The 24,542-nt window shown below is 36.7% G+C and overlaps 9 protein-coding genes across 9 annotated transcripts; 4 read left to right on the forward strand and 5 right to left on the reverse strand.

Moving 5' to 3' along the window:
- Positions 1 to 754: 754 nt before the first annotated feature.
- Positions 755 to 1,837, forward strand: I206_103321 (phosphoadenosine phosphosulfate reductase; the record flags this gene model as incomplete). The annotated part of the gene is made up of 4 exons (XM_019153442.1): positions 755 to 903; positions 996 to 1,068; positions 1,140 to 1,510; positions 1,624 to 1,837. The coding sequence occupies 4 exons, from the start codon at positions 755 to 757 to the stop codon at positions 1,835 to 1,837; spliced, it is 807 nt and encodes a 268-aa protein (XP_019013603.1).
- Positions 1,838 to 2,113: 276 nt separating this feature from the next.
- On the reverse strand, positions 2,114 to 3,531 carry I206_103322 (uncharacterized protein; the record flags this gene model as incomplete). Its single annotated transcript, XM_019153441.1, has 6 exons — positions 2,114 to 2,263; positions 2,356 to 2,452; positions 2,549 to 2,853; positions 2,987 to 3,173; positions 3,273 to 3,325; positions 3,415 to 3,531. 6 exons carry the CDS (start codon positions 3,529 to 3,531, stop codon positions 2,114 to 2,116), a joined length of 909 nt encoding a protein of 302 aa, XP_019013602.1.
- Positions 3,532 to 3,933: 402 nt separating this feature from the next.
- On the forward strand, positions 3,934 to 5,200 carry I206_103323 (uncharacterized protein; the record flags this gene model as incomplete). The annotated part of the gene is made up of 2 exons (XM_070202724.1): positions 3,934 to 4,642; positions 4,740 to 5,200. 2 exons carry the CDS (start codon positions 3,934 to 3,936, stop codon positions 5,198 to 5,200), a joined length of 1,170 nt encoding a protein of 389 aa, XP_070058825.1.
- Positions 5,201 to 5,438: 238 nt separating this feature from the next.
- On the reverse strand, positions 5,439 to 7,677 carry I206_103324 (uncharacterized protein; the record flags this gene model as incomplete). Its single annotated transcript, XM_019153439.1, has 13 exons — positions 5,439 to 5,546; positions 5,609 to 5,674; positions 5,743 to 5,815; positions 5,928 to 5,939; positions 6,000 to 6,322; positions 6,408 to 6,533; positions 6,605 to 6,714; positions 6,790 to 6,875; positions 6,945 to 7,028; positions 7,101 to 7,240; positions 7,294 to 7,307; positions 7,370 to 7,382; positions 7,450 to 7,677. The coding sequence occupies 13 exons, from the start codon at positions 7,675 to 7,677 to the stop codon at positions 5,439 to 5,441; spliced, it is 1,383 nt and encodes a 460-aa protein (XP_019013600.1).
- Positions 7,678 to 7,941: 264 nt separating this feature from the next.
- I206_103325 (uncharacterized protein) lies at positions 7,942 to 9,803 on the forward strand (the record flags this gene model as incomplete). The annotated part of the gene is made up of 4 exons (XM_019153438.1): positions 7,942 to 8,113; positions 8,179 to 8,495; positions 8,559 to 9,596; positions 9,687 to 9,803. 4 exons carry the CDS (start codon positions 7,942 to 7,944, stop codon positions 9,801 to 9,803), a joined length of 1,644 nt encoding a protein of 547 aa, XP_019013599.1.
- Positions 9,804 to 10,254: 451 nt separating this feature from the next.
- I206_103326 (uncharacterized protein) lies at positions 10,255 to 12,319 on the reverse strand (the record flags this gene model as incomplete). The annotated part of the gene is made up of 13 exons (XM_070202725.1): positions 10,255 to 10,294; positions 10,347 to 10,394; positions 10,469 to 10,587; positions 10,649 to 10,689; positions 10,752 to 10,831; positions 10,901 to 11,103; positions 11,166 to 11,223; positions 11,282 to 11,367; positions 11,422 to 11,445; positions 11,510 to 11,569; positions 11,629 to 11,654; positions 11,712 to 11,737; positions 11,796 to 12,319. The coding sequence occupies 13 exons, from the start codon at positions 12,317 to 12,319 to the stop codon at positions 10,255 to 10,257; spliced, it is 1,335 nt and encodes a 444-aa protein (XP_070058826.1).
- Positions 12,320 to 12,989: 670 nt separating this feature from the next.
- Positions 12,990 to 15,716, forward strand: I206_103327 (uncharacterized protein; the record flags this gene model as incomplete). The annotated part of the gene is made up of 7 exons (XM_019153436.1): positions 12,990 to 13,100; positions 13,170 to 14,193; positions 14,246 to 14,418; positions 14,488 to 15,028; positions 15,090 to 15,377; positions 15,447 to 15,564; positions 15,635 to 15,716. 7 exons carry the CDS (start codon positions 12,990 to 12,992, stop codon positions 15,714 to 15,716), a joined length of 2,337 nt encoding a protein of 778 aa, XP_019013597.1.
- Positions 15,717 to 16,058: 342 nt separating this feature from the next.
- Positions 16,059 to 17,247, reverse strand: I206_103328 (uncharacterized protein; the record flags this gene model as incomplete). Its single annotated transcript, XM_019153435.1, has 2 exons — positions 16,059 to 17,063; positions 17,128 to 17,247. 2 exons carry the CDS (start codon positions 17,245 to 17,247, stop codon positions 16,059 to 16,061), a joined length of 1,125 nt encoding a protein of 374 aa, XP_019013596.1.
- Positions 17,248 to 19,358: 2,111 nt separating this feature from the next.
- On the reverse strand, positions 19,359 to 20,816 carry I206_103329 (uncharacterized protein; the record flags this gene model as incomplete). The annotated part of the gene is made up of 3 exons (XM_019153434.1): positions 19,359 to 19,880; positions 19,958 to 20,347; positions 20,412 to 20,816. The coding sequence occupies 3 exons, from the start codon at positions 20,814 to 20,816 to the stop codon at positions 19,359 to 19,361; spliced, it is 1,317 nt and encodes a 438-aa protein (XP_019013595.1).
- Between the last annotated feature and the right edge of the window lie 3,726 nt (positions 20,817 to 24,542).

Consider the following 24,542-nt stretch of genomic DNA (forward strand, 5'->3'; position numbering starts at 1 on the left):
GAAATTGCAATTGGTCTAATTCAGCTTGACGAATAAATGTCGAGGTAGAATGGTGATTGATTTTGAGCTATGGGTTTCAACCTGATTTTATACCAATTTTCAAGCTTTGTTGAGATTATACGTTGAATGTATGCAATGTGAGAGCCAGTCTTTCCTTGCTATCCGTCTTTATCCTGTTATATGACTATTCTACGATGCACTTGCCAAGACATTACACGTCAAATTGTCCCATTGAGAGAGTCTTTTAACTTTATTCGAACTCACCTCCACGCTCGACCTCCACGTCTATCTAATTTATATTCCCGTCACCCATTTAATCAACTTTCAAGTGGTTTAGCGTGGTTTCCATGATGACGGTTCCAGCAATTTCAATTTCAGGAACGAGATTTGATTTGATTAGGATTATAACTACGAGTATTATTCCAGATCTTATCAATCACATCATCCCATCTCCCCGATTTATCTGGAATTAATTAGGGTTGATTTCTAATCTAATAATACAGAAAATTCAATGACCAATGTCAGACAAGTTAAAAATCAATAATAACAATAACAACGATAATGCTATAAAAGTCTTATTCAGCAACACACACACCTTAGCAAGCATATAAATTGGATTCATTTACACATAGCATATCGGTCATTCTCATCGACCCAAACGATTTTTATACAACAGAAGGAAAGTTGAAGATACATCAAGTATTTACGAAATTCAGATAGGTTTACAGAATCAATAGGAATTCTCAAAGCAACAATGACCAATACAGATATTCTCATACCGCAATATACCACAGATGAAATTGAGAAATTCAATATCGAATTAGAAGATAAATCTCCTCAAGATATATTACGATGGGCTATTGATAATTTACAAGGATTATATCAAACCACTGCTTTTGGATTGTGAGTTTTCTTTTTTTTTTTAATTACATGCAAATGGCATTTATCATATAAGTAAAATGCACATATTGATTATAAGATATTTACGATTATAGAACCGGTACAGCAGCTTTAGATATGATATCAAAAATTTCACAAGAAAGAGAAGAAATTCATCTCGTACCATTAGTAAGTATTGATATTTTACCTTTCATCTTAATTTTGCATCTTTACCCAAGTTGACATCGTTACCGCTGTAGATATTTTTAGATACATTACATCATTTTCCTGAAACGATTAAATTATCTCAAACAGCATCTGAAAATTATTTAGCAGAAATGTTCGTATATTATCCATCAGGAGTTAAAACATCAGAAGAATTTAGTTCAAAATATGGAAATAATTTATGGGAAAAAGATGAAGCTTCATATGATTATTTAGTTAAAGTTGAACCTGCTTCAAGAGCTTATAAAGAATTAGGTGTAAAATCAATTATAACTGGACGACGTAAATCTCAAGGTTCTGATAGAGCAAGTTTAAAAGTTTTAGAAGTTGATGAAAGAGGATTAATTAAAGTTAATCCTTTAATTAATTGGACTTTTAAACAAGTAAAAGAATATATAGATCAAGAGTGAGTAATTTATACTTTTTACCTTAAGACTTTCAAGGATATCAAATTAGAATTGCCTGATATTTCATTATTCATGTTTAGAATTATATGCTAATTGATTTAATCATAATTAGGAATGTACCGTATAATCCTCTTCTTGATCAAGGATATAAATCAATAGGAGATGTTCATTCAACTGCACCACCCGATCCGAATGCAATTAACTCCGATGCAGGAGAAAGAAGTGGTAGATGGCAAGGAAAATCAAAGACTGAATGTGGATTACACGTTAATTACTTTGAGATGAAGAAGAAATTTGAAGAGAAAGCCAAAGTTGAAGAGAGTTAGTAAATCAATCTACAGGTACGATCGGAGAAATGAGGAATAGCATATCTAGGCATATAATTTGTTTGACATTTATATAATATTGCATGGATTTTTTCATATTATTATTTTACCAGTATCTGCCAACATCCAGTAGAGGTGATACGAACGAGGGATGACAAATCCTAAAATTACATAATAGATAGAAGGTATGTTAACATAATTTAATGTTCATAGAATGAATATCCCTTCATATGATACAAGCATAATGCATTTATACATTTTATAATCTAATCTAATCTACTGACAAGCAGCTTGCATACTTTCAATTGCCTTTACAAGCTTATCATTTGAAATTAAAACTAATCTACCAAATTGTTCAACTCCAAAAGCATCTTCATCTCTTTTAGGTGCAGTTTTGAAAGGATAAGTATGAACATGAGTAGCGAGCTTTTATTATTTTCATCATCAATAAATAAAAAAAATCAATTTTTATCAAAATATCATTGATTTTTTCAAAAAAAATAAATAAATTAACTTACATTATCAATAAATTCTTCTTCAGGATGATATGCAAATGTACCTGATGTTAAAGGTAAAACAGAATTTCCAGATGATTTTTTTTTAGATTTTTTTGAACTATAAAAATTAATTTAACAATTGGAAAAAAAGATTAGCTTTTTTTTCATCATATCATCAAAGTTATGACAAAGTTTAATTAAAAAATGAATTTACTTTGAATCATTTAAATCTAATCCCATTCCTTCCTCACTACCTTCTAATCTATATCCTCTTCCCCAAATTATATAATCAGTAAATTTACAATCACTATTTGGATTTTCTTTTAATTCATTAAGTAATATTCTATATAAATGAGGTATAAGTGGTAAAGGTAAATTTAACATTCTTAAAGAAAATATTAATGCAGGTTTTGATGCGTGAGCAGGTGAAGTTGAAGGATCAAGTAATAATCGAAGTGGTGATATTTTTGGAAGTGTATTTAAAAGATATTCTAAAAATGGTGCAAATGCTGGGTGATTCTGAAATTATTAAAATCAAATTAGCTATGTCTTTCTAACAATTCTTATTTTTGTTTTTTGAAACGAAAAAATGTCGAAATTTTGTTAAAAGCGTTATATACACAAATAAAATATTTCATTACCCTTAACTCACCCTATGTCCATTTATATCAATTACACCAACTAATCCCCAAGGATCACTTTCTTCACCATCTGTCTTTATACTACTTCCCGCACTTAATCTTATTCCTTCCGATAAAATCAATTCAGCTAATGGATGAACATCAATAAGTTCATCATCATGTGAAAGTGTTTGACGTAATAATCTTTTCACGGCGATTCTAAAAGATTTTGGCCAAAAACAAAAAACATCAATTTTTGAAACACATTCAACAAAATGATTACCAGTTCAAATAAAGACCTCGTACTGGTGAACTCACTGATCAACATCAGGGTTAAAATTGTAAAAATCGAAATCGACATTAATCATAGACTAAGATCAGCAAAAGGATTCAGTTCTGACGCTTTTTTATCTTTTACCATTGTAATTCTCGAATAAGTGTTTTTAGTCAATTTACTCACCACGTCACTTCCAGAATCTGATGCACTATCATCTTCATCATCTTTAGGTGCGTTCTTACGTTTCGAGGTTGAGATTGACGCTGCAGACACAGCTTCCAAAGTACGTGGAGTAGGCATTTCGAAGGGATTTGTATTTTACTTTTCCGTTATTAAGATTGCGATATAATGACTCGAAAGAATACGAATTTCAATATTTGAATTTTCAATTATTGTACAATCAAGTCGGACGTCATCAATGATTAATGCCAAAACAAAAAGTTAAAATTCTTAATTATTCTGATAAATATCATACACGTGGTTATAAATCTTGTATAGAGGTTTGACTTTACGTAAAGTCATTGGGGAGTTCCGGGTTAGGTTAGTCACGTCGATCTAGAGTGGAACATTACGATGACGCAACTTATTCAATAATAGACCCGATTAATTTGTTGATAAGATATCACAATGATTATTTGTTTGATCTTGATTATCCCCAATTTCAATTCAGAATCCAAATACTATTATAAATCTGTCTACAACATGAAGCGCTCGCTTGGCTCATCTACCGAACTCTCATCTCCACGTGCATCAAAAAGACAAGCAAGTTTAGCTGGATTTCTTCAGCCTAAACTTAAGAATGGAACATCTCCTAAAAAAGTAAAGTTGGAAGAAGGGAAAGAAGGTAAACCAATTATAATAGACATTGACGATGAGACACAATCGGTTTTCGAGAATGTAAATAAACCTCTTATGGATAAAGGTAAAGGAAAGGCTATAGAAATTGAATCGGAAATTCAAAATATCAAAGCAGGAGGAGGAGAAGAAGAAGAAGATGGAAAATCAACAGATGAAAATCTTGATACTTCTTGGCCTCCTAAAGATCATCCATATCATCCTCCTCCTAGTTCAAATTATAATCATCCTATTTTAATTGGTTCTATACCAAATACATTAAAACCAATACATTTTATAATTAAACCAAAAATTATAAATAATCCAATAACAGACTTAGATTTAATTTATTATAAAAGTTTTATAAATCCTAAATTATCAAGTAATTTACTTATGAATTATTTATTAGAAAATTTACCTTGGTATAGAGTTAAATATATGGTTCGTGGAATGAATATAAATACACCTAGATATACAACTGTTTTTGGAAAAGATAGTACATTAACACCTTGGAATGGATATCAAAAATGTAATCCTAGAGCTATACCTGAAATTTTAGAAAGATTAATGAGAAAAGGTAAGTCCATTGTTTTCTTCTATAAAGGATTTTTGATTTTAAGAATCAAATGAATTGATGGAAAATTCTTTTTTTTTTTAAAAAAAAAAACAAATAGTTGAACAAATTACACAATCACAATTTAATTTTTGTTTAGTAAATTATTATTCTTCAGGAGATGATTCAATTTCATATCATTCAGATTCAGAATCTTTTTTAGGTTTAAATCCAACTATTGCAAGTTTAACTTTAGGTCAAAGTAGAGATTTTTTATTAAGACATATAAATTTTAAAAATCATCCAAAAACTGGAAAAGAAATTAAAATTGAAAAATTTAATTTACAAGATGGTGATTTATTAATAATGAAAGGTAAAACTCAACATGAATGGCAACATTCTATACCAAAACGTAAAAATTTAAATAAAGGTAGAATTAATATAACTTTTAGAAAAGGTATTATAAAATATTCAACTGAAAATTATTATAATTATAATGTAGGTAAAGGTAATTTATATAAATGGGATTCAAAAAAAAAAGTAATGGTTGAAAGTTTACCTTCTGATGGTGGTGTGAAATAAAATTAATTAAGATGGACTCGATCTGGAATTGCGTTTTCCCATCCCACGCATAGCAAAGGTTGTAATTTTATCTCACATTGAAATATGCATAGGTTTCATTTGTATCTGTAAATGCAACTTTTCCACCTTGATCCAACGTCAACAGCGATAATCGATTGCAATTAGCTGGCCATACCTTTCCTGAGCATATTACAATCTATCATTTACTGTCATTCACCCGCAGACCATCGTGACCGACTCAAATGACCCCACCATCTCTCATCTCTTCTACCTCATTATCTGTATATCCTAATTCACGCAAAATCTCTGACGTATGTTGACCCAAATAAGGAGGAGGTCGGTACAACTAAAATCAAGTTTTTATAATTGAATTTACTTAAGATCATCATTCAAAAGAGTTGGACTTACTTTTGGCTTTTCACCATCATACGTAGTTGCAGCTGCAGCTAATTTAATTTTACCTGCTCTAGGGTGCTATATTTAATAAATCAGTAAGAATAACGGAATTTCCATTAAAACAAAACAAAAAAATTAATACTAACTTCTATTTCTTCAATTACTTTTCGAGCAATTGATTGTGGATGTTCAAAAGTTTGAGCAATATTATTTATAGGTCTGAACCCCCAAAAAAAATTTTTAAAAAAAAATTAGCTTAAATCATAAATTATTAAATTACAATTTTAACATTTTCATTCATTTTCAAAAAATTGAAAATAAAAAAACTAACGCAAATGGGAATCTATATCAAAAAGAAACATTAGCATTTCCAAAGAAAAAAACAAAATAAAAAATATTTTACCCTTTTCCTTCAAATTTTTCACACCATTCTTCAGTATTTTTTTCTTTTAAAACATTTTCAATTAATTTACATAATTCTAAACGATTTTTAACTCTAACAGAATTTTTATTAAATTTTTCATCATTTATCCATTTAGGTTTATTTAAAATTAAAGGTGAACATAAAATTGAAAATTGATTATCATTTCCAGCAGAAATCATTATAAATGAATTTTTAGTTTTAAAAACTTGATAAGGTACAATAGAAGGATGTGAAGTTCCCCAACGTTCAGCTTCTTTTCCTGAAATAAGATAATTTGATCCAATATTTGCTAATGATGCTATCTAATTTTTTTATAATTCATCATCAAAATCAGCTTCAATTTTTAATTTTTCAATCAATCTCCTTAAAAGATATATTCTAACTCACTTGACTTTCAAACAAACTAACTTCTACTCTTGATCCTTTTCCTGTTTTACCTCTTTTAATTAATGCTGCTAATACCCCTGATTGAGCGTAATGACCCGTCAAAATATCTGTAACTGCTACTCCAACCTTAGGGATAAACAAAATCGAAACCTCAACTTTACACGATCTGACATTTAACCAATATATTAAGTACTCACCTTGACAGGCTGTCCACCTTTTTCACCCGTAATATGCATCAATCCAGCTTCAGCTTCGATGACGACATCGTATCCCGGGAATTTAGCATATGGACCTGTTGATCCGTATCCTAGATCCCGAAAAAGGTGTCAAACTCGGATTTTTGTAATAATGACTGTGCTGTATCATGTATTCAAAGACATACCAGTAATAGAACAATATATCAATCTCGGATTTATATTTTGAACTTGTTCATATGATAATCCAAATTGTTCTAATTTACCAGGAACACTAAGTTTCCCCCCTACGTCAATCATTCATACTTCCAAATTTAACCACTACGTTGGATGGTTTACTTACTAATTCTCTACAAGGACATCAGCATCTTTGATTAATTTCTGTATGACTTCTCGTCCTTTTTCAGATTTTAAATTTAATGTTAACCTAAATATGATCGAAGTTGAGCCTTGATATCATCGTGATTTCCGAAATTTCGAAGCACAGAATGTTACTCACGAGCGTTTATTTCTATTCGCTTGTAAGAAATAGGCAGATTCAGGAGGTAAATCGGGTCTAGGATATTTACCATTTTCAGGAAATTTAGCTGAAGGGGGTAACCATGATCTAGTATCATCTCCATGTTTAGGTGCTTCTATCTGTGCATTCTGGTCAATCAGCAAAGATCCAGATGAGACGGATTATCATTTACCTTAATGACATCGGCTAGTAATTTGTTTGACTGCATATCAGTAATCTATACTGTACAGCTTATATTTCAGACTTACCACCTAAATCTGACTAATTTACCCAAAAACATCAGTAAAAAGCTTAAGTACATTCGCCAGTGAGTCAGGATCCAACTCACAAGCATCATAGTAGCCAATGGACCAGCCAATACTCGTGTCAAATCAACAACCTTTATTCCCGCTAGAGGTCGATCATCCCCATTTGTAACAGGAACAGGAGTTGAAAACGAACGGATCCGTAGATTTGCTGAGGGGCGGACAGTGTAATCAAATGTTGCAGGTGCCTTGCCATTTCTGAAAGCTGCTATAGCTATATCAGGCCGCAGCCTCCTCAATATGATAGACATTCTGAGTCATTCAATATACAGTCATTTGTAAAGAAGAACAACCAATTCGTCTAATCTAATATTGTACCAGTATTCCTTCGAAATGGGTGAAGGACCGGTTATACGAAAAGCGCTAGATATCGGATAAATTTCATTATAATTTATCCGGGAATCAACATTAATTGCGAAAATCATCCACGCTGAATGGAAATCTGTTAACACAAATCATCACTTCTGATTTATTACGATTCTTCAACGTGAACGTCTCGAGATGATTTGGCAAATATGACATCTCATGGACTCCTCTTCAACCATCCAGCACCTTCTCGCGAAGTCTTGAAAATTTGGTTAGACGGTCAAGGGATAATATACAATGAAGATTTAGAAATTTCTGAGATGGAAGATGGAGATGGTTGGAGAATAATTGCGAAGAGAGATATGGATCTTGGCGAGTTGAGTAAGTAAAGAATCAAATGTCATAATACTTACATTGAATGGAAATCGAACTGAAATGGCAAGCAGTCTGTGAAATACCAAAAACTTCAATTCTTTCACATCGAACTTCTTCATGTCCCACATTACCTGACTTGGAGATAGGAACGTTGGGTGGTCAAACAATCCTTCATCTTTCTTTATGCCTTTTACATGAATTTCGTCTTGCAGAAGAATCACCCTTTTATGGATATTTACAATCTTTACCTAGGGAAACTATTTCGTTACCTATCTTTTGGGATATACCTGAGATTGGTGGAGAAGATGGAAAGAAAGCTAAAAAGTGGTTAAACGGTACTGAAGCTGAAAGGGAATTAACTATAAGAGATAAGGAAGGATTAAGTCTAGTATGTTAAATCTTATCATAATCTAACCAAAGAGCTCTTATTAATTGATTCTTCGGTAACCAGTCTGATATTCAAAATTTTTACGAAAAATATTCTACCCTTCTTCCAAATACATCAAATCACAATAAACCATCATCAATCTTATCATATTATTATTGTTTTTCAATTATATCAACAAGAGCATTTATGATTGATTTATATCATTTAATAGCTTTATGTCCATTTGCAGATATTTTAAATCATAATTCTAATTATTCAAATACTTCTTTATCATCAGATGATTTTGTTTGTCATTTATGTGGATCTTTAAAAACTTGTAAACATGATTTTAAAAATTCAAATGGAATTTCATTTCGTTTAAATCATTTAAATAAAAAAGATATATCAAAAATTGAAAATGATGAAAAAGATACAATTGAATTAAAAGTTGAAAATATAATTAATATAAAAAAAAATAAAGAAGTTTGGAATTCATATGGAGATGGAATAAATGATGGTAAATTACTTGTTGAATGGGGTTTTATAAATCAAGAATTTTCAGGAGAAGGTTTAATTTGGAATTTTCATCAAGAATTAAATTTCATTTATAAAAATAAAATTGAAAATGAAAATGAAATTGAAATTGAGGAAATTTCGAAATTAATTGATAAAGTTGCTCAAAATAAAAATTTATCAAATTTTGATCATTATGAAGATGAAAATGAAAGATTATTATGTGAACAAAGTAAATTAGATAAACGATTATTGAATCTTGATCATGATGGTAAAATTTCAATAAACATTTTCGGATGGTTATGGTTTTATTCAAGCTCTTCAAGTGAATACCCAATGAGCAAAAATCTCGACTATAACGAAGAAGAAAATGTAAAGATGTTGATTAAAGCCGTTGATCTATTGGAGCGTATCTGGTCAGTTATTAATCATGACCATCAAGTAGGAGTAAATATCAACGAGAATAACATTCAAGATGATTCAAAACATCCTAATCAAGTAAATCAGCTCATCAGAGTCGTCAAACAAGTCATAAAGATGCTCAGAGAGAGGCTGAGTAAAATGTATCAACCTGAGATGAACCAAGACGATTTATTTGATTTACGAGATGTGAGTGCTTTTATTCTAAACATATAATCAAGCTTTGAAAGTGATCGTAGAGGTACATACTGATCCAATCTATTTGTCTTTCTCAAAAAGTCTCTCGATCCGAAGGATAAAAATCAATACATGGCTATGACTTTATCTATCAATGAAAGGGTTTTACTAAGATCGACTCTCAACAAATGGGAAGATGTTTTAGCATACCTTGAATGAGAGTCTGACTTTCGTCCAAATGAGGGTTGGAGGCGACTCATAAGGGTGACAGTGGGATGAATTGGGTGAGAGTCATTCGAATAAAGAAACCAGCGGGTCAAAGTCACTTTAGCAACGATCGGCATTTGGAAGGAGAAACATGCACCCCGCAGTAGAGGCATGATGAAATTATCCAAATATACCAAGCATTTATCATATCAGACATGTACATGAGTTTTCATAAGTCATAAGTTCGTTATGTACGATTACAAGTAATAAGAAGGAGTCGGGATGAAAGTTTTCGTCGGGATCATCAATTATCAGCTCATTTAATGAGAGAGATACAAACATGAAGTACCAAAATTCTTCCCGTCATTTACCTTTCTTTCAATCAAGCATACCACCCAACAGGGCTATCCAGGCCCTAGTCATTTCACGTGCGGCGACGATTTCAATAGCTACCCAGATGGGTCTAATCGGAGTTGAGATATCGATGTCCCCAATGATAGGTGCTGAAAGACTCTCAGCCGTATATTTGCGTTTAATCAGGATGACACGGCTCACCTCACATCCCTTTGACGGGAAATGCCGACCTCTGCGGCCATATTAAGACTACATCGAAAGCGCTATTCAGCTACTGGTCCTAATAACTCCATCATCGCAGGTCAAAGCTGGAACACACTCACTATCCCCATGAGCTGTACTGGGCTCCAGTGTCTTTGCCTTTGCCTTTGCCTTTTGCTCCTGCAGCAGACGGCCAGACAGATCGACACCACACACAGGTGACATCGTCCCCCTTCTTTCGCTATCGAAACCACTTAGCTGTTTCCAGCGTTATGTTTCACATACAGATCACAGCTACTCACCGCACTCATTGCCCACATGTCGAAGCATTGGGTATGAAGTGCTGGATTCCAAATTAATATTGTATCAGTGTTGTCCTCGCCTACTGTCAATTTCGCGACTCACGTTTTCCACAGCCGGTTAAGCTTTCATCGTAAGTCAGCTTTCTCCCATCCACGTCTTCCTGAGTCATCTCTTCGTAGCACCTTTGGGTGTCAAAGACATCAGCTGGGAGACTTCGCAGTCTAAATCACCTGATTAAGAAAGCTACTCACACAGGACAGTCTTCGCCAACGGCATCCAATCTTTTCCCGTGGATTTCATCCTTGACCTCTTTGTCGACACTTGTGACCACTTCTTCATCCTCACCTCCTTTTCCTGTAGCTTTGAGGTAAGCTTTATGAACTTGAACATTGACAGTCACCGATCCGTGGGGCGTCGGAGGTGCAGCAGCGAACACGACCTCCACTTCCTCAGCCTGTCACGGGGATAATGCATTAGCAGCAATATCAGGAGCAGAGGATGAAATCTCGAACTCGCCGTCAATGCCGTTTGATACCAAAGGTACGAATCATCAGGTACTTTCAATACCTTGATGCTATTGACCGGCTATCAGTAAAAGCTCAGTATACTTGCACTTAGAGAATGCTACTGACAACACGAAGATGATGTGCTTGCAAGGCTTGTTACCCATCCTATGGTCAGGACAATCACATTTTGGTGAACGTCCAATATCGACAGTCTACATTAAACATGCCATCAGCTAGAATCCCCATTGAAACAAGGGACAGCTTACATATACATTCCCGGTTGAGCCAAGCTACGCGTGCTTGACGTCAGGTCCTGCTCCTGCAGCTAAATATAGGATCTTTAGTAGTACTCACCACTTTAAATTGCTCCGTCTGTGAGGCGCCCTCTCCGTAGTGTTCACGCTCGATCATGAACTATTCCCAAGGTCTCAGTATCAGCTTCATGACGAGATTCATGTTGGTTGGGGTCTTACTAAACGTTGCGAGATAGCTCGTTTGTCTGACTCAAATTGTCAGCTTCCGTTTCTCTCTTGTGGATTTCGAGCAGCTGACTCACATCTTTCGAAGATCTTTGCAGGACATCTACATCGACGAAAATTTATCAGCGATCCCTCCACATCCTGTTAGCGATAGATCTCACCTTTCCCTTGTTCTAGCCAATCTAGCTTTCTTAGCATCACCAGATTTTTCAGCCTTGGCCTTGGCTTTTCCCTTAGAAGGAAATTTAGTCTTTTCCGCCTTTACTTTGCTACCTGATGCAATTGTACTAGGTCCAGCACATGAGGGCTCAGCTTTAGCAGAGGAGGCAGAAGCTTCGGCTACTTCGGCTACTTGAGTAGGTTTTGCTTGTCTTCCTCTCTTCTTCGGATTCTCAGACAATTCAGCGGTATTGTCGACTCGAGTAGTAATATTGGGGTCAACTTCGTTTCCAAATTGATTCGTAGTAGCATCGTCGTACTCTTCCTTGACTTCTGGTTTTTTGGTGGGGATAGAAGTCGCAGCCGATTTCTTAGCTCGGGTTTTTCGTTTTTTCGCAGAAGGAGCTCTCGTAGCGTTTCTATCGTTTGCATCGTCTCTACTCTCCTCTTTGACTTTGGATGCATTGATGGACACACGAGCTGATCGTCTAGGCGGAGCGGTCGGGGCTGATTTGATTTTCGGCATCTTGATCGGATACTCAATACAGTCCAGTGCAAACGAGTGTATCTGAGATAGGCGTAAGCGATACCAGTGAAGCTCCTGGTAGTGGTATCGTGGTGAGTTGAGTAAGGTGAGAAGATGAGAAAGGAAGAGGGAGAATGCAGAGGAAGGATGATTGTATTTGGATGTATAAGTAGTGTGTGATTCTTTGTGTTCAAACGATCCATGCGCACGTATTGTTGAGGTACAACACGAGTTGACGTAATTCATTGTTTTTGTTGTTGCCTCCACTTTGAAATGATCGGTTGATTAGACTAAAAGTACCTAAAATCTCTTTGAAACACTCTATTTTTACCCCCGATACCTCCACTTTGGACGTCCACTTTATTGTCAGCGGTCGTCGCATGTATATGTATATATGAGTATCATATGGATTACATCCTTGATAAATGTGAGATGGGATATTTGTCCGAGGTTCTCATCTTTTCATCAAGCGGTCTGAGCGGTCATTTGCCAGTCTCACACATTTAGACTTTTCGCAGGAAAAAGGGGACGTGCACCAAGCACAGAATTGACGATCAGCGAACTGATTATTTCTATTTGAACATCACTCCTGTCTATCTCTCTTCATTTTCCTATCTTGTTCAATCCATCATCACCTTCCATTCTGATGGAAGTCGGGTAGAAGGTTGTCATGAGTCGATTGTCGCCTGCTGCAACATCTTTCGAGCCGAAAGAAGCTCGGCCTACCCAATTGGCGATTCGTCAAGCCTATGTCTCTGATCGAGGAAGACGGCTCGACAATGTAAGTTTAGCTGATCCTCAAGACCCAGTCTGAGTCTACAGCTGATGACTCTCTCTACCGCATCGACAGCCTCCATATTCTTCCACACATACCCACCGCCGAGAACATGCTCATCAAGGGCATGGAGGGGCATATGAAGCACCCAGCCCTCGCATGAATATCGCACCCCAAATCTCAACATTCTCGAATAGCGTTCAATATTCTGGGGATAAAAGCGCACCGGCCGGAGGAGAGATCATCGGCCACGATAAGACTGACAACAAAAGGGCAGCCATAGATATCAAAGCCTCACTGACAGCCGAGATGAAGATGCAACAGCCGCAAACACCCATATCCTCTGCCGTGACCAGCCCAAATATATCCACATCGGGAGAGGTAGGGTCTTCGACCTCAATCATTGAAGCAGAAGCAAACAGCATTCTCAAGTACGCCTTTCAACAGCAATATGCAGCCGACTGGCGACATCGAGATATCTCCCGAATGCAGGACACGAATCACGAGGAAGATTGGAAAAATCAGAATAAACATCTCCTTCCAGCTATCCTTAGAACATATCCCAATAGTCACACTATTGATCCGACTCAGTATACCCCAGTTCCACAATTCAAGAGGGAAAGCAGCACCCCTATTACTAGTAGCGTTCATGAAGACGTGAGATCAGCTAAGCCATATAGGACATACACAGAGAGACTCAAGCTGGAAGGTTTGGACGGGAACAGATCACGCAACGAATACGGTCGAACGCTGACAGCTACAGGAGGCCAACAAACGGGATTTGGAGTTATTGGAAATACCTCATGTCCGAATACCGATCATCCAGCTACAGTTGTTGTCAATGAAGTAGGATGTGATATTCCAATGATGACGGAACCCTTCTACACTCAACCGCAGATTCAGTTTGTACAAGATGATTACAACGACGATAAAGCGAATATCGGTGGACATATAATCTCGCTCGATCCAGATTTACCGCCTCTGGCAATCGAACATCCCACGAGTGTGTGGAATTCAATGATACACTCGCTGCAGACTGATATACAGCCTGTGATCCAGTGGAAATACGAGAAGGTCCTTCCTGATACACAAACCGGAGGTGAGCGGACAGCCACATCTCAACGTTATGATAGCTCACTATTGCTCCGCAGAGTCTATGTGGATAGCTGAGCTGACGCTTATCCTACCTCCAACGCATCCAACGATTGCGGAACATCCTTTGTTTTCGGCTTTACCGAAGAACAGATGGAAACAGGAGTATGTGTCTGCCGTAGAAGCTCTAGGAGGTGTAAAAAGATGGCGAGGACAAGGAAGAGAGTTAAAGGTTAGCTACCGGACTAGTCGTCGACCAAGTAGTGCAGCTGACCAATTAAAATATGTATATCCGACCTAGGCCGACGCACAGAATACGACTCTGGTCAAGTGCATCTCCGAGAATGCTCTTGCTTGGGTCCTGGCTCCTACTGGTCTGGAATCTATCCCAGAGGATGGGAACGATGACGAACAAGCAGAAGGCGACCAAGTTCATTTGGAATATGCACGATTCAACGCCCGACTCCATCAAACAGCTGATAGCGATTGTGCCAACTATCATCCCAGCCCCGGCTTGAAGGGCATAACACCCAGGCCATCGGCTGTTCAACCAAACACAAGAGATGCGAGCGCACAATCTGAAAATACAGAAGAGATCAACATCGAAATCGACGACGACAACGAAGCTGTTCCCATTACACCCATAACCCACACTCAATCGCCCATACCTTCCATCAGAGGCTCCCAGAACGGTTTTCCTACAGTCCTTTATCATAATCTCAACCCGGTTCAGACTCCTTTCCAGCGGCTCATGGCTGCAATACATACCAATCTTGGTCCAGCGGGACTCAACCTACCTAGTTCTGCATCGTTCTCCAATAACTGGGAACCATTCACCAACAGTAAGTCAACATTATCCATCCATGCAGTTTAGAAATCGTAGCTCATATTGTTGGGGAAAAGGATTCGGATGTACACTCACTTTAGGCGTTCCTGGACACATTCAGAAATATCAAGAAGAATGTATATACACTTATGCTGAAGAAGCTCAAAATAAAGTTTGCGCCAAAGCTTTAGAGCTCAATGCTATTGGATTCATGGAATGGCTTAAAGAAACTTTACAACCACCAATCCTTCAGAATGCTACTAACAGCCCAACAGGTATGAAACAGGTCGTTGTCAGACCTCCTCAAACGACCGAAAGCCTCTCATTGGGCACAGGAGAGATCGATGGGAAAAAGGAGCTAAAAGGTCAGTAGTCAACTGTACAACAGTCATTGAGCCTTTGATGCTGAGCAAACGGGTATTAAAACCGCACAGCGCACTGTACGAGCACGGGCAAGAATGTACCACAGTATTATGAGAAGATGATGTTGTGGGAAGGTGAATACTCAGTCGTTTGCGGAGTCTCTATAGGGGATCAAAATTTCTCCGTCGCGTAAGTCAGATTAGCTCTCTCTACGTATTCGAAACCGTGGGTTTACACATTGGAATTAACGATATTTCAGGAAAGGTGATCGATCCACAGAAGAAATCGAAGTATACCTCGCTCGGAGAGTATTAGAGGATTATTTCAGTCTAAAAACATGATCAACCCGAAGCAAAGTTGCTACATCATCAGATCACAAAACTTGCGAGATACATCAACCTTCTTCCTCAAAACAGTCTCAAGCTTTAGCATTACCTTCGACATCTCTCAGACAAGACTCATCCAACCTAATGTTCGTATTGTACTGTTTCAATCTATATATTCATGATGCATTGATTCGTGAATGCGCAATAACGAGTTTTCATGCTATACAATACGTGGTTTCGATGCTATTTCCTTTTGTGATGCGTATAATATACAATGATTATTTAATTATTCTTCCCTTTCACTCGTTCTGTCTTAGTACCATGTATACTACAGCCGAGTATAGTACAACTGAACCCTTAATGGGTAGACATTGCGGAATTATAAGAAAAGGGGGAAGGTAATAATGATGATTCTATACTCTCAAACCAATTTTCAAATTCATATTCTTCTTTTCCTGTTGACGTCGAATTAGAATCCGGATCTTGGCTCAGAAGACTCTGAATTGAAAATGAACTCCAATTGATCGATTTTCCTCTTTGTTCAATTCCACTTCGTTGAGATTCTGAATGAACTAAGTCCTCTATGCATTCAGATGAAAATCTAGATTTATCATCAGGTGTTATGATAGAATTACTTTCAGATGATGTTGAACCAAAATCTATACCTAATCCTATACATCCTATTTTAGAGGGATAAGTTGCAAAATCTGTAATTGAGTTTAAATGTAATTGTGACTCCATATATGGTTGAGCTTCCAATTCTTGATTTCTCCGTTGAATTAAAAGAGGTAAAAAATTCATTTCAGATGGAGTAATAAGAATTTCATCAGATAAATCTAAATCTAAATCTAAATCTAATTCAGGAGAATCAGATATTTCTCCAAATTCAAAGTCCTCATTAAATTCAATCGAATCTAATGATAAATTCTTTTTATTTATACTTTGTCTATTAGAATTTGAATTATTTGATATATTCATTAAATTAAGAGATAATAAATCGAATTGTTCTTGAGGTGATAATTCGAAAGAATTTGGTGAAGTTGCTTTTATAGGTATAATTTTTGATTCTTCATCCCCTATATCTTCATTATTCAGCGATAAGTAATTGAATTTTCGGATTGATGAGAATTCAGTAGTATAAGAAGTATGATTGTCAATATTAGGAGAGGATATAGTGGAGGATAAAATTGAAGATGGAGGAGGTACACCTTGTAATCCCAATGCTGAATTATTTATTTCCATTGTCGAAGGGTGATTAGCTGTCATTGTAGAGTATATAGAGGTCGGTAGATTCAAGTATGAATGACCAAGTTCAACCTCAGTTTCACCCAAGTTCAAGAGATACCTCCATCGATCCATAGGCTAAATCCAAAGTCACACCAGATTAGCATAGGTAGAATTGTATTAAAATAAAGTACAGACTTACTGGAGATGCGAATTTGTATAAATCTTCGGATTCTTCTTCCATCCAAAAGGATGAATCCGTCAAATCATTCTCATCTGTATCAAAGAATGAATCACATCGTCTATTTGTATTTCCTAACATACTGTAAATGGTCTTCTGTCGCTGTGGAATATGAGCTGATTGCTAACAAACGATCACTATTTGATGCAGTTTTATGATTTTCTAAACGATGCGAGAAGATAAATAACAAGCTGGTTATATATCTACAATAATATCTCTATTCTACTTCTGTAGAGATTGAGACTCTCTTAAATAGATTGATATATATATATTCTTCTTAAACCCAACTAAACCGTATTGAATTACATCCCAATGCATTCCAACAATTCGTCCTATTTGACACAACCAAAGTGATCGACATCGATCACATGTCTTATTTAATTGTGGTGTCTTAGATTTTAGATTCAGATTCGAAGCTCTAGTAAGGTCCACGTTAAGCTTTAAAATACACTTTGTGAATAGGAGGAAAGCTCCGAAAAGGTGAGGCTCTGTTCTTTTCGGGATCTTCTAGCTTTCACAGTAGCGCCTTTTTGTCATTACCATCTGATCGGATGAAATTTCATTACAACAAATTTCCTCAACTATGTATGACAGCTGATATTATTGCTCTACAATAACATACTCGTAAAGCAGATTGAAAGCAGAATCAAGGAATGTTCACATGCTTTTACGTACCTTCGAATCGTTTCATATACGAAATTCCTTTCTTCTTACGTTAAAAGATCTCACTTAAAACGCTTGCATTTATTGAATAAAGACTGTTTAACAGGGTTCTTTTATGTAAGCTTAACGGTATTTACGATACGAAGTAAATCTTCATTCGTTCCTTACAACTACTCAAGCATTAACTACAGAGCTTACGAATATGAAACATACGTACTTGTTTCCTTAATAAACTTGCAATAGTCTCTTTTATGCACAAACAGCTTCTAGAAATTCGGCAAGAATCAAGATCTCGTTTGCCATTGATTCTCACGTATCCTCTTTACGATAGATACCAATGTCATGATCCCTGACATTTTGACACCTGGCACCTTATGTCTCTCTTTATTCGGGATCCGATATACTTCGCAGTACTGAATTATGTGAATTTAATTAAGGAAGAGTTTGGAAGCAGAACGTGTATATACTTCTTTCACGTAAAGAAGGCTTCTAACCAAAGAGATTCAGCTTCTAAGGCGTTTTATGTGTTACGTGGAGTAAAGGGATGAATTAGGCTTTGACCGAAATTCTATTCAGCAGCTGCAGTCTGATTTATAGTCATGAAAAGTAGGAACGAAGGGTTGGGGTATTCGATATGATGCTGAATCGTTTTAGTATTAACTTGTGTATTATATTGACACGATTGAAAGTAATTTACCCTCACCCAAAAGATCCTCTATACACATAACTTCGGTTGGTTGTTTCATTTTGACCTACTTTAGTGATTGACACGATAGATCCTCATGCCAAAGGTCGACGAACCTTGAACGCTAGAGAGACGCTAACCTAAGACCTGCACCAAATTCACTTCCAAAATGGCGCTAACCTATATAGATACCAATTTTTTTTCAAAATGTGATTTGATTGAGATCTGTTTACTTTCTCAGATCCTCTGATAATAATCTTACTTAACGTTAAATCATTATGCACTACCTGTGAGCACGCTTGAGGGGTGTCTAACCGCTTTAGCGCCTTTCCTTTCCCTTATTTCTCGTGGTGTTGATTTTTCGTCTCAACGAGATTGGATCTGTGTTTGATTCCGCTTCTATAGGACTTTCTGTTAGGTCAGCTGATAGATCTAACGTGGTCATCTAGGCTAATTGCCCAGCGCCTGATTTGATATGTGTCATCGACTATTTCTACAAAACTGCTCAGCACGGCTGATAGACCTTGTCGGTCGGTCTACGCTACAAACTCGTTAGATAAGGCAGATGTATTTGATGATATGCATGATGGTTCAAATTATTATCGTATAAGGCATAAATGATCATAGTATGGGTAATCTATAAATGTGAGAACGTAGAATCGAGCTACGCCAGTATAATGATATATTATTGCAGTGGGTAAGATAGAAGGTCCGTTTGAGTCTATGATATGTCGGTAGGTATAGATACAGCGAGTTACCAAAATAAGGTCTATATTTAGAGAAGTTAGAAACGCATACGCGGTGTGGGTTATATACAACTACCTTCAATAGGCGACGAGAAAGATTACTGAGGAACGATAGGAGCTGGTCTTAGTATGCGCTCATTCTCAACTCTTTCCCTTTCTTTGACGCCTTTCTTCTTTTTCTTGACAATCTCTTGGATTGCAATCGATTCATTTTCTTGGAGAGTGTCCTTTAATTTACCCGAATCTCGCATCTCCAAGATATCATGGTACGATCCCAAGGACTTGCCTTGTAACACGAATTGAGGTAATACCGAGGTATCTAGTAGACGCTCGAATAACGGAATGATCGTCGAAGAATCTTTACGTTGATCCACATCGAGCACTAACGGAGGAGGTTGAATTTTGTACTCTGACAAGATCCTTTGAATCTCTCGGTGCCAAGGATCTCTCATTCTACCGATCAAAACAATCGGATACATTGTGTTGATCTCCTTTTGCAGTAGGACCAAATTTTCTTGGGCATTTGGGTGAGTGGGGTCGAAATCAAGGACAGTATGTGGGTCGAGTGGCTTGGAAGGATCGAGAGCGGGTAAGGCATTGGCGGTTGTTGAAGTCACGTACTAAGCGTTATGAACAATATATTAGCGTTGCGTTCTCTCTTGGCGGCACTCCTCCTGAAATGGATCATGTCACTCACGCTAACAACAGCAGCGAATTCTTCTTGCGTGTTCTCGAACTGTAAAGTGCGTCCTCCAGCAACCAGGACTTTTTGTACACCGGCTTCGGCTTGACGAGCATTATCCGTTCTTTCAGCCATGAAAGCGTGATCCGATGCCTTTCCGTGGTCCGTGTGGTAAAGATCTACATATCTTCTCCCGAAAGCGAGATTCTGTTCTTTGACGATGTGATCCAGGTGCGTCGCTTGGTTCATCGCTCGATTGAGTAAGACCAATCCGAACGTGAAGATACACACACCGACCAATAAGACTGGCCTTAATCTTCGAGGTATCCTGAGGAGATAGGATACAGTAGTACTGTAGGAAGGATTATCACTTCCATATGGATTGGTGATAGGATGAGATTTGGTCTGATGACACAAAATGGATCAATATGAGAGCGTTTAATTTTAACTTAGATCAAGATTTACTCACCTGGGCATTGTAGGCGAAATAGCTACCATGGTTCTTACCTTTCCCAAGCGGATGACCTTTAGGGGTATGAGCAGGACTGTGAGCGCCGCTAGTGCTGTACTCTGGTATACTGTACATCTTGGATCGAAGGGGATTGTGAGGCGGTAAAAGTGGGAATCTTGAAGTAGAAGAGGAGGTTGCACCTTCGAATGGAATGATTAGTTTAGGTGTAGGTTGTTGAGACATCGAGGAGAGTATCGAATGGTCAGACCCCATTTTAGGAGTGGTCATCAGAGCCGCATCTTGTCTAGGGTTATTGTTGCCTGCATCGGGAGTGAGGATAGAATCGGACTCGCAGGATGATGCGTTACTTGAGGGAGAAAAATCATCGGACATATCGGAAGGAAGATAAGGCGGTAAGGACATTGAAGAGCTATTACCTGACGAGGAAGATGGATCGCTGAGTGAGCTTCGGTGTTGTGGGTAAGTGTATCTTTGTTGAACGTATTGTGAATTAGGTGGTTTAGGGAGATCAGCAATACTTGTAATCCTAGTATCTAATTTTGTCAACGGTGGTGATAGTGGTGGTGTGTGAGGTAAAGTGTATGTAGAATAAGCTTGACGAGATTGCGTGTTATGAGACTAGTAACGGAGAAAAGGGGATGTCAAAAATGTCAGCTTCGCGATATAACGTTGATTTGAGGATATCGAAATATAGACTGGAGGTGAGAAATTATGAAATGTAAATCAACATGAAACTGGTAAAAGCTCCACAAGAAGAGTGGACAATAAAGAATAACTAGAGACAGTATAGACTAGAATGTAAAGGAGGTTTATAAGGGGGCTAAGAACAAAGGTCGAAAGAAGAAGAACAAATTACAAAGAGGGAAAGATATCCTATCTCCTTTCGTGTTATGGGTCAAGTTTAGCGTGAGAAAAGCTGAATAGGCCATCATTCTTTTAAAAGTAGCACAAGTTTGCAAAGGAGGGGTTCTTGATGGTCGTCATGAAATCTTAATGATATATTGCGATACATTACGCAGTAATCTTGATTGATTATCAATATAGTTTGGTTGTTCAGGATGAATATGAAACCGACCATCATGTTCGGATCAGAGCGCATCATTTCAAGGCGAAGAAATGCGATTCCTATGATTGATTGATTGATTAATTTGGTTGATTGTGTTGATCGGATTTAAACGTTGATCGGTCAAGGCGGTAGACGAGAGCGGATGGAGGTTGTCCGAGAACGCTTTGACCCTCTATGTTCATGTTGTCCTTGTTTCATATCATCATCAGATCCGCCAGTGATGATCCGAACAATGTAGAAGGGAGTTCGACCCTTTTTGATGATGGATAGTGTGGTCGGTACCGATGTGAAAGTCTCGCAGTTTACTGCTATTCAATCTTTTGTACTTGAGGACTGATCGCAAAAATAAAAGAAAAAAATACCAAAGCGATGAAAAGAACAAAAAAAAGAATACCGCCGGAACTCAAATAATAGAACCATCAAGGGAATGTCGCACTTACCATTATCTATCGATCTATGATTGTGTACGTTGCACAAACGATCCTTCTATTTCGTTTCTTTTAAATAGGTTCGATTAAGGCTTTACGATGTTGAAGGCCGTAGAAGGTGTGAGTGATGATAGGCTTTTCCTTCCGTCTGAGAGTATAATCGTGAAGAATTTTGGTTCTGTTATTGTCGTTTCGTATATTCAATCTATCTTTATATGCGGTTGATCTATGGAAACTGATCAGACTATATTAGTGATCATTTCAACTGATTTTCTATATAATATGCGGTTTCAACATTTTTAAATCTAACAAAAGGTTATTCTAAATGTAAACAAAAATCGAAGTCAAGTTGTTAAACGAGCCGAAGATTGACATCAAACATGAACAGAATCATTGGATTTAAAGCAAAAGACAGCTTTTGATTTTAGTTCTCGTTTTGAATAAGTGGTTTAAGCTTTTGTAATCGATAAACAAAGTTACATAAAGGTACGACAGACATGTGAGGAAACGTGTCAATAATATTTAAAATGTGAAGAAGAGGCAATGAGACCCTTTCCATAGTATTCAAAAATAGAATAGTAGTCCAATTACTGAATGAGTGAGGAAGTTGGGTACTCACTATTCAGTTCGGGTCCTGTTAATTGTCTCAAACCTGAAAAAAGGTACAAAAGTGACGATGGATCTTTTACCGCGACCGATGGAGAATCCGAAAGTTGGCGTTTATTATTCTCACACTAGAGAATTGTGCAGGTCCAGGTAACGACTGTTGAGTTTTAAACTAACAGGAATGTATGATAAGGTTTGAAAGATACCGAATCAAATGGCTTTTTAGATGATGTGATAAGGATGATTACTGCCTAAATTTCCTTCCTTCCGAAATTTTATTCTAATACCGTTCGTCTTTTCAGCTTTATGTTACCGCTTTTGTCAACAAATAGAAGAGGTGGTGACAAAGGCACTGGAATACTCGCAATTGAGAAAGGGCCTGACAACGTTGATGAAGATAAACAGACAAGCCTATACCTCTATTTCAGTATTTTCCTTAAGCAAAAAATCTATTTTGGATCTGTTCCTGTTATTTCTCTATTATCAAAAGATTCGTGAATCTATGTAATCTAAGCAATTTGTCCTTGTCACAATCACTACAAATTGCTGTATAGATTGATGTCTTCTGCTAAGTTCCAATGTTGGGTAAGATCGAAATGTCTTGCTTTTACTGAATCGATCGACTTTTATTCAATGGATTTATCAATTCTCTGGATCACTTTCTATTTTCCGATTTAACAATTGAATAAGTTGATCTTGTACACTACGATAGATAATTCAATTGTTCAATTCAGTCCTTTAATCTATGATTATTCAGTTTAATGGAAAGTATTGACAGACTTTGAAAGAAACGAACCAGGTTTTTGAATTAGCAGAACAACCTTGCTTTTGGTCAAATTTATATATATACACAATGAACTTTTTAAATCAGGATTCATCATCCCCCTCACCAAGCCAACATCGAAAAAATCATCATCACTGACAACACTATCATCATCATTATTATCATAATCGTTGAAAAAACCCATGTGAAAAGAAGTGACTACTACTAAAGAACCATGGAATTCCCATTTCCCGTACCTTATTTAAAGTGTGGTAAAAATGTCTTTTAAATTACATAAAAACATGAAGGGTATAGCCGAAATACCTTCTCTTCCCCTTCTCTTTCTTTTAACTTTTTCCAAGCTAAAAAAGCTCATTATACTCCCACTCCCGTCTTTGCCGGTTCCCGTACAATCATATTTCCTTGGTGAAATGCGGGTACAACATGCTAAAGAAAGAAGCTACTGATATTCTATTCTTGTTACTTTATCCTGAATGATTAACATTCCTTCATTCCTTGCTTTACTGAAAGACATAAGAATATCGTACAAAAGTATTTGACGTTGACATGATGATTGATCTTGAACGACTAACTCCTAGATCGCAAACTAGTAATTCTCGTTAATCTTTAGCCGTTACCAGGTAACATTTATACAAATTTGTATCGTTAAGATCGTACTGTACATTTTAAAAACATTCCATAGGATAAAATTTAGTTCCAGAAAGAAATAAACTGAATTACCGAGACATTTTACCCTGCATGGGTACGTACTATCTACAACCAGAAATTGGTAACGCCAATTTCAGAAAGGGAGAACTATGTAATTTATGTACACACAAGGGTTGATGTAGAACTGCGTAAAATATCAATAATAAATGCCTTTTTATCGATTCCTGCTTACGATTGACGAGTTCTAACAATTTAAGGATATATCTAAAACTTGTTCATGTCTTACAACACATGTCATAAATTTAACATCATCAAGTGGCTTCTGGCTTTTTATCTTATGGGCGTTTTACCGAAACGATCCTAACGAAATACTTTTGCTTTTTGTTTTTTTTCTCGAGATATTCAAGCGGGAAGAAAAATAACATGAAAAAAAGCCACTTTATCATTCATTCATAAATCCTATTTTCAGAAATTTCTCCTAAGATTAGCTTGAAATTGAAATCTCTTTTCGGGTTCCTGGGTTCATTTTAAAATAGAACCAACCATATTCACTATTTAATGATTTATCTTTCATCAATTCAATGCTCTTCGTGGCA

Source organism: Kwoniella pini, chromosome 4 (genome assembly GCF_000512605.2).
Source record: "Kwoniella pini CBS 10737 chromosome 4, complete sequence".
In the NCBI taxonomy this organism is placed as follows: Eukaryota; Fungi; Basidiomycota; class Tremellomycetes; order Tremellales; family Cryptococcaceae; genus Kwoniella; species Kwoniella pini.